The 13,125-nt window shown below is 35.4% G+C and overlaps 1 protein-coding gene across 1 annotated transcript in view; it reads right to left on the reverse strand.

Annotated features, from left to right (window-relative positions):
- PARD3 (par-3 family cell polarity regulator) overlaps window positions 1–13,125 on the reverse strand; it is a 550,937-nt gene that overhangs the window by 392,953 nt on the left and 144,859 nt on the right. Inside the window, exon 3 of the mRNA XM_047066308.1 lies at window positions 7,893–8,073. Within this exon, the coding sequence (XP_046922264.1) occupies window positions 7,893–8,073 (181 nt within the window). The remainder of the gene's footprint in view (window positions 1–7,892; window positions 8,074–13,125) is intronic.

Consider the following 13,125-nt stretch of genomic DNA (forward strand, 5'->3'; position numbering starts at 1 on the left):
CTTGCAGATTAAGGAATTGAGACTGAGAGATTACTAATCTTGCCCAAATGTTCAAACTGCTGGGACATTGCCTGTAGTCTTTCTGAACCATGAATCTACTACTCTGTACTACTGCTTAGAAAGGAGTTTTTGCATAGGAAGTTCATGTTAAAAGGATAAAGTAAAACAGACTCCCTCCCCCTCAAACTTACCAGAAGTCTGGTTGGAAAAAAAAAAAAAAAAAAAAAACAAGACCACTTATGCAGGGTCTGGTATTTGGTTATCTCTAAATCGAAGTATGCTTTTGCCTGAGAGGATGCAAACATCATCCCAGAAGTACAAGTACACCAAAAGCTCCAGGGACTTGATGTCAAGATCTTCAAATTCCATTTGCATCTTTCCCTAAAATGGCTTACTGTCCTTAAAACAAAGGTTCAAGGTGAAATGCTGGCTCTTCCTACCCATTCTCCCTTGTCAACAGCCCTAAGGGCTGATATATCCAGGATGCCTGAGGCCCAGGACTCACAGGACTTTTAGAGGCCCAAATGTTTTAATTTCTTCTAAAGTCAGAAGGAAAACCAAATGAACTTTTAGAATTAAAGAAAATGTCTTAAGTTTTTCTCACATCATATGAAAATACTTGGAGACCATGAAAATTATTAAATTTTACATGACAGAAAAAATAAAATACTGAAATATTTAAAGTTATATGAAATATAAAGTTTATTATTGATATTATCACGGTGAGAAGTGTCCACGAAAGCAAAGCAGCAAGTCTAGGAAAGTCATAATGATTCTCTGAACAGCTTTTCTACTTCACAGGATTAAAAAACATGCACACATGCACACACATTTAAAAAATAACAAAATAAAAAATATGTGTCACTAATCCTGAATCTTACAATTGACGAGATATATATACCACTGCACACAGAAACTTCCAGGAAGCTAAACAATGGTACGTTCTGATACAGTGGCCTTGATGTTGAGAAAGTAAGTGACTCAGGGTAACAAATCCTTCTGCCACTCAACTAATTTCCAGTTCATTCCTTTCCAAAAAAATGAAAGGAAGAAATGAGCCAGTTGTCTTTCCACTGATACATCAAAAAAATAAGTTTTGATGAATAATTACTAATTGATGTTTGGTGCTTAATCTGGGAGAAGTAGAAGAACGGGTAACAGTGCCTTAGCAAACTCTATCTATGCCCTTCCACTCACTTCTGTGAACAAGACTTCTCAGATAACAATTTCCTATTCTAGAAAAATTTAATATTTTTCAACAAGTGTACTAATTGGGTATACTATGCATTTATAATAAAAATAACTTCTATAATCTATGAGATGACAAATACCCATTTGGCCAGACTATATGTAAAACTGAAAATCTACGGGTGCCTGGGTGGCTCAGTCAGTTGAGCATCTGACTCTTGATTTAGGTTCAAGTCATGATCTCATAGTTCATGGGTTCAAGCCCCACATTGGGCTCTGTGCCAGCAGTGAGGAATCTGCTTGGGATTCTCTCTGCCCCTCCCCTGCCCTTGAGTGCACACACTCTCTCCCTCTCTCTCTCTCTCTTGCTCTCTCTCCCTCCCTCCCTCAAAAATAAATAAAGTTAAAAACAATGAAAATCTACCCTACAGTCTGCAGAAACCAGCCTTACAAGCCATTCTACTACCTAGAGTAACGAGTCCAGGAAATTAGACTATGATCTGCAGCAACCAGTTCAGGAAGCTGAGCAATAATCCGTGTAACAGCCCAAAATAACCAGGACTTCATTAATAACTGACAGCTTCCCTAATTCTTGACTCTGCTTTCAACTTAAGAACCACCAGAGGAAGCCAAATATGTCCTCTTAATCAATCACATAGGGTACTCTGCTTCTGGGTAGCTCCCTTACAGATTCTCTGTGCCAACAGCTTCCAGTCAGGGCACATCTAGACCCTCCCCTTTGTTTTACTATAAAGCTTCCTCACTTCCCTGCCTGTCTTGGAGCCCCAGACGCAAGTGATGGTGGGGGAGTCTCTTGCCACAGCAGGCTCTAAATAGTTTGTTCTTATTTCGATGTTCTCATTTATTTCCACATTAATAACCAAAATATTTTATACATTGCATATTTATGCTATGTTGATCACTATGTAGCAATAACAATCAGTATATCTGCATTTTATGAAAAATTTAAGAGTTAAAATTTGGATATATTTTCTTAGTTTCAGAGAAATTTGAAAAGATGACTAACCAAAGATATTCAAGCCTAAAAATATATTGGGTAAAACTCAGAGTTACATTAAATGAAACAAAGCTGAAGAAAAACTGAAATTAAGTAAACTGTGAAACTGTTAAATAAGAGCACTATGCATGTGTTTCCTTGAAAAAAGTACACACACGTTTAAGAATAATTATAAACACATATGAAAACAGAACAGTATACTGAATCCCCATATAGCCACTCAGCTACCCATTCCTCACTTACCCAGCCTGTTTATTTTGAAGCAAATTCCAGATATATCATTTCCAACAACCTAACTCAGTATGTATTACAAAAAGATAAAGACTTTTTGGAAAATAATTTCAATAACATAGCACATGTAAAAGGAAATAAATACTTTCTTAATATCAAATACTCAATCAGTGCTCAACTCACCAATTAGCCTACGACTGGTATTCGTTTGTTGTACTGTTTCATTTAAATCAGGCATTAAACAAGATTCATACATTATGATTGGATGTTGTGTCTCTTAGGTGTCTATTAATCTGTGTTCCTTTCTCCATCTCTTTCCCCTACCTTGCACTTGACCTATTGAAGAACCTGGGTCACTGGACTTCTATAATTTCCCACAGTCTTGACTTGACTGATTGCATCCCTATGGTGTTGCCATGCTTCCAGGTGTCTGGTATTTTCTAGAAAATTGGCAGTTGGATCTAGATGTTTGATCGGATTGAAATTTAATTTCTTTTGTCAAGACTATTTCATAGTATTATATTCTTCCATCAGGAGGCACATGATACTTAGTCCACTCTCCTTAATTTATTATCTTTTTTATATTAGCAAGTAATTGATGATAAGTACATAGATTCATTATTTCATCAGGAATGGCAAATTAGTAATATTCTAATTCTATTATTACTTTGTCACTTATTGGCTATGATACTTCTATACAAAGAAACTTCCCTTTCATCTACTACTTAGTTACCCAATAATACTATTCATACAGGAAAGAGAGGAGAGATACCTAATTCTTTAATTCTTTTATCAGTTTCCCAAATAATAAGTTGATCCATTAGTATCCTTCACCTTGCTTGTTTACTTATTTTTTTAATCTTTTAATGTTTATTTATTTTTGAAAGAGAGAGAGACAGAGCACAAGCAGGGGAGGGGCAGAGAGGGAGGGAGACACAGAATCCCAAGCAACTCCAGGCTCTGTGCTGTCCGCACAGAGCCCGATGTGGGGCTGAAACCCATGGACTGCAAGATCATGACCTGAACCGAAGTCACATACTTAACTGACTGAGCCACCCAGGCACCCCATCCTAGCTTATTTACTTATCGTCATTATGAATTCAAGAATACATTGCTATTTACTAACCTTATTAATGTTCTAATAGTCTCTCCTGTGCCAGTGGGAACTTCCATATGACTCCTGGGCCCTGCTGACACAACTCTAGTAATCTTTCATTGCTTCGTTATTTTCTTATGTGGCAGGATGATCCAGAATCATCTCTTACATTTCCTCCCTGAACCAGAATTCAGCCATTTCTCCATGAATTTCCAAAAGGACAGTTCTGGTCCTTTTGAATGGAAAATGCAATTCCCAAAGTACAGTCTAGATATCAGGGAATGTTCAGTTATTGGGCTGGGGCATTAATTCTAGACATATTCAGTAAATGCATATAGAATCTTCCCTTCCTTCCTCCTTCCTTTTTTATTTTTATTTATTTTTGTATGTGTGTGAAATGAAACATACCATAGATTCATTATATGTCCTATTCAAATTGAGAATCATGGGGTTTTTATGTATTCTACTCTAAGTTGTATCTGTATTCCTTTTCCTCTATACTCTGAATCCTGAATCCTCAATGGCACAAGAAATAGAATTAGAATATTATTATAATTCTTCATTTCCTCCATCTCATAATATCCACCCAACAATCTAAGACTAATGGTACCAATGTTACCAACAACAAACTGTTGCAAGGTTCGTTTGTTTCATGCTTTTTTTTTTCCATCTTCCCTTGGTGGTACAAATTACTAATATTTATAGTTACCTGAAATAGTTACTCTTGGATGACTGAGCAACCAACTGGACATATAATTTATGTTTACTTATGTCAAATGATTTTTAAGAATTACTATTAAACTATTAATAGTATTAAAATTTGATTATTAACTACATAAAATATAACATGCTTTGAATGCAAACTATACAAAACAAGAGGTTTTAAGTCAGCCTTGCTTCTATTCCATTTCGTTCATCTTATTCTCTCCATTCCCTGCAGGTACCTATTCTTTATGGTTATCCTTTTTTTACTTTATTTCTTCAACCTAAGAAGATTTTTATATAGTCTTTCACTATGTGGTCTATTTTATTTACTTTTTCATTTTTTAAAGCACATTTTTTGGAATTAAAAAAACTTATTTTAGTGTTAATATTTATATTTGCACTGTTTGTGTAATACTGCCCATAATTCCCTCTATTGATTACCTTCTATGAGGAATATCATTATTAGCTAGTCATCACTTTTTGTCCTTCAGTTTAAGGGTATTATTCAGAACACTGTTCAATATACTAGGCTCAAGAAAATTTTTATCAAGTGTTAGTTTTAATTTCTCTTAGATAACTGCTATTTTGACCATAAAGACGATGATTCATTAATTCAGGGTTTCTCTACCTCAGCACTATTGACATTTTGGGCAGGATAGTTGATGTGAGGAACTGTCCTATGCCTTGTAGGATGTTTGGCAACATCCTTGGCCTTAATCAGATGCTCATAGTATACCCCATCTTTACCAGTTGTGACAACCAAAAATATCTCCATATATTTTCAATTATCCCTTGTGGGAAAATATCAGTCATACCTGAGAACCACTAATTTAACTAACTCAAGGTTCTTGCTTTATATGTATTACAAGGACAAACTCATGTCAACTTATAAAAAAGCATAAAAAGACCTGAATATGAGAATTCTGTGTATTAAATCCACCTAAGCTTTATCTTAATTCGCAAACTTAATGTTCCCTGTTTTACTCAGAAAAAAAAAAAAAATTGTATACATCAATTCTTCATGCAAAGAAGTAGAGGAATGAATTCATTCATAGCAAAACTTGGAAAACATATAGAGTTATCACTTTCTTTCTCTAAGTTTAAGTATTAGGAGTTTATTTATCTGAAACCTTATATTAACCATGCACTTAATTAGATTTGATTATTCCCCAATTTCACAAATTTCTATATATCACTAGATTCTTTATTTCCATATTTGTAAATCAGGAAGACCACTAAACATAAATTCCTTGTTGACAAGGATGAGGCCTTATTAACTCAACTCTGGACTCATCACCTATCACAATGCCTGGCCCATCATAGTCCAACTCTTGTACTATGTTTGAGTGAGTGGTATTAATACAGTATGACCAATCATCTTAATAGACAGGGGATTCGTATATAATGGGTAACTTTTACATAGTCACTAAACCTTGTGTTTAGTAGATGCTTACCAAACACTTGCCCAGGGGCTGCCCAAACCATAAAATCTAAATAAACTTAGCATATAAAATTCAGAACTGAAAAGTAATATTTACATATTCTCCCACTGATGGCTATAAGACATTTCAAATGGTTCAAATAAAAGTTCCTTTTCTTAATAAAGACAAGGTAAAAGAGAGATTTTTTGTTGAAAACAGCATTTAAATTTTAACACAACAGGACCAGCCAAATGTGGGTGGTGGTGGTTAAGAAATGTTGCTGAGTGAAGAACAGTCAAAAGACAAAACTTGATGGAAAGTATACCATTCAAATTCTTCTTAACATAAAGACAGCATTTACCTTTCCTCCAACACTTTTTTAAGGAGCAGCTACATTAAAGGCATATCCAGCTTTATAAAACACATGAATAAAAAACTACAACAACAACATAAGAAAAAGCTCTATATTTAATTATGTATATTAGGGTGCAATTATTCACATAAAGACACTATTTTCCAAATATCAGGCACCTGAATACCTATAGTATTATTAAAAATTTACTTTAAAGTTTACTTATTTTGAGAGAGAGAGAGTGTGTGCATGCATGAGCAAGGGAGGAGCAAAGAGAGAGGGAGACAGAATCCCAAGCAGGTTCGGCACTGACAGCCTTAAAATTTACTTTAAATCACATTTCGGCAATCTACTTTTTATAAATGGATTTAGGGGCACCTGGGTGGCTCAATCGGTTAAGTGTCTGACTGTTGATTTCTGCTCAGGTCATGATCTCATGGTTCGTGAGATCGAGGCCCGTGTAGGGCTCTGCACTGACAGCGTGGAGCCTGCTTGGGATTCTCTCTCTGCCCCTCCCTCCCTCACTCACAGTCTCTCTCTAAATAAATAAATAAATAAACATTAAAAAATATAATAAGTGAGTTTATTCCAAGCAATCACTAAAAACACGGACTTAATGAGCTGCTATACAACAGAAAAAGTAACTAGTGTACCACTTACATATTGCCTTGCATACCATGCCATGCATGGCACATAGCTCACATTTTGAGGAATGTTGCCTGAAGTAAATCCAACAAGGTTTTGAAAATAGCATATTCATGTAGTAATCAAATGTTATTTCTACAAAATTAGTTTAAAAATATGTTTATACATGCATACAAACCTAAATTTTATAAGAATAAACCATATATTCTAAATACCATCTAACTATATTCTATTTAGGATTCTGTGTATTATTATTGAGATATTATAATATAATATATATATAATTATAATTATATATAATTATATATTATATATATTAATATATAAAATATATAATATATAAATAATATATATAATTATATAATTATATATAATATATAATTATAATATAATATATAATAAAATATAAAATATATAATATTGTATATTATTACCTATTATACACGAAGATGTACCAAAGACTATTGGCAAAATCACACAGCACTTGAAAAACTGCAATGTCTCTACATAAATGTGACTAAAAGATAACAATTTTTAACTTATAAATTTATTGAAATGGACCTTCTTAACAACTGCTCAATCATAAGATTAGATAATTACAAACACTGAATTTATTTTTAGCAAAAGTTCTTCACTTTTCTGAGTAAATCTGTAGGAATGGCAGACAGAATTATTCAGGCAAATATTCTAGAACTTGAGTACTCTATGACCCCAGATTCCTAATATAAACTCAAGAAGCCCTGTATTTTCCTTCCTGCGGAATGTATTCTAACAGCCACTCTTCCAAATCTCTGAAGATAACTCTATCCCTGCGGTCACTTCATCACCTGCTCTTTAGATAGAGTTCAAGTAATGGCTGTATCCAAGTTGATTATCAATCAGAGATGCTATGCTCTGATTCACTGTGAGGCCTTTGACTATTTCCTATTTGATCTAACATTCAGAAGAAATACACGGAAAGAAAAATTCAGGTAATATAACTTTACAGTTATCCTTACTTACCTTGGGTGAGCGATTAAAAGTCTACCAGTCTAAAGTAAAATAAGCCTAATATATTAATGTGTGAAGAATCTTGACTACCTCTCCAGCAAAAGACATTTGCCCAGGTCCTAAACTTAATCAGTTTTGATAAAAACAGATAATGAACTCCATTCACAGGAGCATGGCTGGATAACAAGAGTTGGCATCCCTGCAAATTACGATGAAACATGCAGAGAAGAAAGAGCCTTCACTTACTTGCACGAAGGACTGAAGGTGTCACTTCAATCTCGCTTGTCGCTTGGTAAGGCTGAAAGGCGGAGACACTGCTGGTGCCCAGCTCACTGCCAAATACCTCTGGACTCTGGGTGCCCGTGGAGCTGGCACTGGTGCCGTCACCTCCATGATGTGGATCTTGCTCATCAAACACTGCCACCAGCTAGAAATGGAAGGTAAATTTGCATTTATAAACAAAAGCATTTATAATTGCTACCAAAAACTTACACCACATTGGACATAAATCGATAGAGGAGAAATACTGCTATCTAAGCACCCAGAAATGTTATGTCTTAGGAAGCCAAACTTCAAAGAAACAGTCTTTCCCTGAGTTTTGATGGTTTACTTTTTTATTTCTCAGTTGTGCATTTCAAATCCAAAACTCTAAGGATGAAAAATAATAAAATGGTTTTATATCACAGAATGCTAAAGGAAATAGGGTCGATTTAAATCTTTTTGTAAATGATATACTAAGAGGAAAAGAAAATGGATTTTTATATGTAATGCATATGTATGATATATAGTACTGTATATACAGCAAAAGGTAGAAGGTACCTTTCACTCAGTAGGAAAGAGTATTAAAAATTATACATGTGTCTGCCCATGTGTGCATAAGAAATATAGGAAGGATAAAAGACAGTTATCGCCCAGAAGTTACTAAGAACAGGGTTGAAAGAAAGAAAATAGGAACAATGAAGGAGGTAGGAGAGAAAAGAATTAAGTAATTTTAGAAAACTATTTTCACTGCTTAATCTAAGGTTAGAGAAAAAAACTTTCACATAAATTTGTTTCTCACAAGTGCATGGCTTACAAATTCTCACACTATTAGACAGACACACACACACACGAGTAATCAATAAGAAAGAAAAATATTTTGGATAATGAAAGTCAAAATTCTCACTGTCAGAAGCAGAAATTACAAATAAGGAAATAAATTCTGTGATGTTAGATTGAAATTACAGGCATCAATATAAATATGTGTTTTTGTAAGCGGGCAGGTAGACTGACAAGATAGGGATGGATGAATGTTAATGCATGTGTGGTTCTTAGCCCTGCCCACTGAGAGGTCCTAGAAGCAATCACACCCAGTGTGAAGGAACACAAGTGCCTGAATCTTGGCCTCTGATACCATTTTCCAATAAATGAACAAGGGGTCCCTAGAAAAATAGCTGATTCCAGGGTTGGGGCAGAGAAAATGATAGATGGGCCCGGAACACCTTGGCAATGCTAAAAAGTAAAGCAGTACTCAAAAGTGAAGGAGGCACATCAAAGGGAATCAGGTGTGGGACGTCTGGGTGGCTCAGTCAGTTAAACGTCTGACTCTTGGTTTTGGCTCAGGTCTAAATCTCATGATTCTGTGCATTTGAGACCCGCACTGGCCTCTGTGCTGACAGCATGAAGCCTGCCTGGGATTCTCTTTCTCTCTCCCTCTCTCTCTGCCCCTCCCTCGTTGACACTCTCTCTCTCAAAACAAATAAATAAACGTAAAAAAAGAAAGGAACGGTGTCTGGGTGGCTCAGTAGATTGAGTGTTCAACTTTGGCTCAAGTCGTGATCTCAGAGTTCATGAGTTTGAGCCCCACATCGGGCTCTGTGCTGACAGCTCAGAGCCTGGAACCTGCTTTGGTTTCTGTGTCCCCCGCTCTCTCTGCCCCTCCCCCACTCACGCTCTGTCTCTCTGACTCTAAGAAATAAAAAAACATAGTTTAAAACAAAAAAAAATCAGGTGCCAACCAGAAAGAAGTCCCAATGGCCAAAGCTGAGACAACCTGTAAACAAGTAAATAATAATACAGTTAGATTTTAGCCCCAAAATAAACTAAATATGTGTGAATCCATGATGATATAAGTAAATCTTTGAAGAAATCATTAATAGTGGAAAATAGACAGCTCTTCCACACCATAGTGTTGCAATTAATAGTTATAGAAGAAATGATGGAAATAGAAGAAATAATCAAGCAATCTCCACAGCAATAGTTGTTGCAGGCGAGATCACCAATGGAAGCTAAAACTACTGGGTGAGAATATGATGAGAAACAGGATATTTGCAGATCTCAAAGTATCTCCCCACAAAATACTTTTTAATTAAAAAGAGAAAAATAGTATCTTTGCAGGGGAGAAACTTGCAGAAACCACTTTACCAAGGTTAACATCACCAGTAATAAGTCATATCACCCTCTGATAAAATGCAGAGAAGGATATAAAATTACTTCTGTGTGGTTCCTGCTGAAAATGTGTATCTTTGATCTAATCATCAGAAAACATCAGATATATCCAACTCAAGGGGCCTTGTATAAAATAACTCTTTAAAAATATTAAAGTCATGAAAGTCAACGAAAAGCTTATGAAATTGTGGAAGTTGGAAGAGACAGAGCAGTGTGCGGTCCTTGTCTGGATCCTGGGCTACAAAAAGGACATTAGTAGAAAAGAGACAAGAGGTGCATGGATGGCTCAGTCGGTTGAGTGTCCTACTTCAGCTCAGGTCATGATCTCAAGGTTTGTGAGTTTGAGCCCCTCAATGGGCTTGCTGCTGTCAGCATGGAGTCTGCTTTGGATCTTCTGTCCCCCTCCCCCTCTCTCTCTCTGCCCCTCCCCTGTTTGTGCTCTCTCTCTCTCTCTCAAAAATAAAAAAACATTAAAAAAAAAGTCATACATGTATAAATCATACATTTATAAATCATATATTTATAAAATCATACATTTATAAATCATACATTTATAAAAAAAAAGACAAAATTCAGATGAGGGCTACAGACAGTATTGACTCAATGTTACTAGTTTCCTACCTTTGGTAATTGTCCTACAGTTATGTCCACTATTACATTAGAGGCGAATGAAGGGTATGTGGAAACAGTCTATACTATTTTTGCAATTTTTCTCAAATATAAAATTATTTCAAAACTACAATATCATAATACAGCATTACAAAGTACCATGAAAATTAAAATTCAATCTATTTCTTTTTATCACGAAACAGTGGCAGTCCTTGAAAATCTCAGAGTAATGAAGATCTAAGGACCAGTCGTACCTTCTTGGTCATTCACACTACAATTCTATGCTTGCAAACTAACCTTGGCTTCCAAGGAAAGTGGAACCATGACTGACCCCCAAAATCCCCTCTCCTTCTACCTCCAATTCAAGCTTTTCCAATGTGAATAGTCCTATCAGTTAAATGACAGTAAGAGGAATTTACAGACCATGGTAAATACTTAATCATTCCAATCTTTATTTCTGAGAGACTATTGTCATTTTGAGCAAATGCTATTTCCATGAACATTTATATACCATCAATTAATTCATAAGACAAAAAAAGAAAACCTAAGGTCACAGAGACATGTAAACAAACATGAAGCTCAGAACCCTGCTGTGGCATCATATATAATTAGCTGATTAAACAACGTGGAGGGAGGTTAAGTGGTAAGAAGAAATTAAAGTAGGACAAATAGTTGGACCACTCAACCTTACAATAAGCAATATAAACGGGAAAAGAAATCCTTAGCAGTTAAAAAAATGGAAAGGTGTGTGTATGTATACACTAAAGTTTCCATATACAGAAATAAAATCAGCCTATTTATCTGACACTGACTGGCAAGAATCTCCCAGGATTAGTAACACACACATTCTACTAAATCAGGGGTCAGTAAACTATTGAAAGATCTAGATAGTAAATATTTTTGGAGCTGTGCAATCCATGCAGCCTCCCTCACAACTATTCTACTTTGCCTTTGTAGCATAAAAACAGCCACTGGCAATACATAAATAAATGAGCATGGTTTAAATAAAATAGGTTTAAATAAAACTTTGTTTACAAAGCAGGTGGTGGACCAAATTTGGCCCACAGGCCATAATTTGATAACCCTGCACTAGAAATGCTCATCCATCCAGTAACATCCAATTTATAATTTTGAACTTGCAAAATAAAGTTAAAAGTCAAGGTACCTCAGTAACCCTGATAAACTAATGATATCCATTTTAAGCTCTTCACTGAGATTCTGAATTTTCATCCTTGATTTTAATATCATAAGACTTCTCACAAGGTGTGTGGCTTAATATGCATTTTGAAGATATTAAGCTCTGACATTTGGTGTTTAATTGGAAGCAAATGAAATTCAAGTTTTGTTATTAACTTTTTACAATGGTGTGTTCTCTGAAGAATCAAGTCCTTTCTGCAAACTGAAAATGGAGATTGCAAATTACAAAGAACGAGTCTTTAAATGCCACACATGGAAGAACTTATACATGTATATTAGTTTCAATAATTATCTCCCGCATTTTTAGAAAACACAAGTATTATGAAATCTGGACTGTGTCACGAACAAATGCTGTTTGAATTTCAGTGGCAGAATCACAGTTGGTGATTTGCAATATGCCAATAACATACAATTTCCACAGCTTTCTTTTAAACCAAAATTTAAGTGCCAGGTGCGGATATGAAGTAATTTTGTGTTAAATTGGGAAGGGTATATAATTTTAGAAAATCTACTCTGCAAGAATGCATATAGTAGCAGAGCAAAAGAAAACGAGACCTTCACAAAACATCACATATTAAAAATCTCTATCATGCCCTTCAAAAAATTAAGGAAATGTCTGCTTTTAAATTTGTGAAACATGACTCATACCCATATTTTAACAGATGGAATCTTTGCTGCTGTCCATGAAGTAGATCAGTTTTGAAAGTTCATTTTTACTTTCAATAGTTATGGCTTAATCTTTCTTCTGATCCATTCATCAGTCAAGTCTCCATAAAAACAGACATGCTGAATTTAGGGTAACACCCACACTTCAGGATAAACCCACAGACAAATAAACTCCAAACTTGGCCATACATTCCTCACCTACCTCAGGACAAATCATTTTAACTCAGAAACATTAGAATCCTCCAAACTGTTTTTAAAACTGCACAGGCAAACACTTATAAACCCCCTTTAATGTTAAGGTACAATCGTGTGCTGAGAGCCCAGAACTGCATGTAACAAAGAGGCTAAGAGCACAGGATTCAGAATCAAAGAGACTTCCATTCCAAACTAGCTCTGATCTTATTTTGTCGGTGGGTGTTGGTAAATCCACTGGCCTCAACTATCTCTAAGCCTTATGGTCCTCATATTGAAAAAGAGAATGGTGGTTGTGGTAGACAGAATAATGCCCCTTGTTGCCCATGCCCCAAACCCAAGAACCAGTGGATGTTAACCTTCCATGGCAAAAGGGACTTTAAAATAT

The sequence above is a fragment of the Lynx rufus genome, unplaced genomic scaffold (assembly GCF_022079265.1).
Source record: "Lynx rufus isolate CCGP_SWC_20201006 ecotype Redwood Valley unplaced genomic scaffold, mLynRuf1.p SCAF_7, whole genome shotgun sequence".
Taxonomy (NCBI): Eukaryota; Metazoa; Chordata; class Mammalia; order Carnivora; family Felidae; genus Lynx; species Lynx rufus.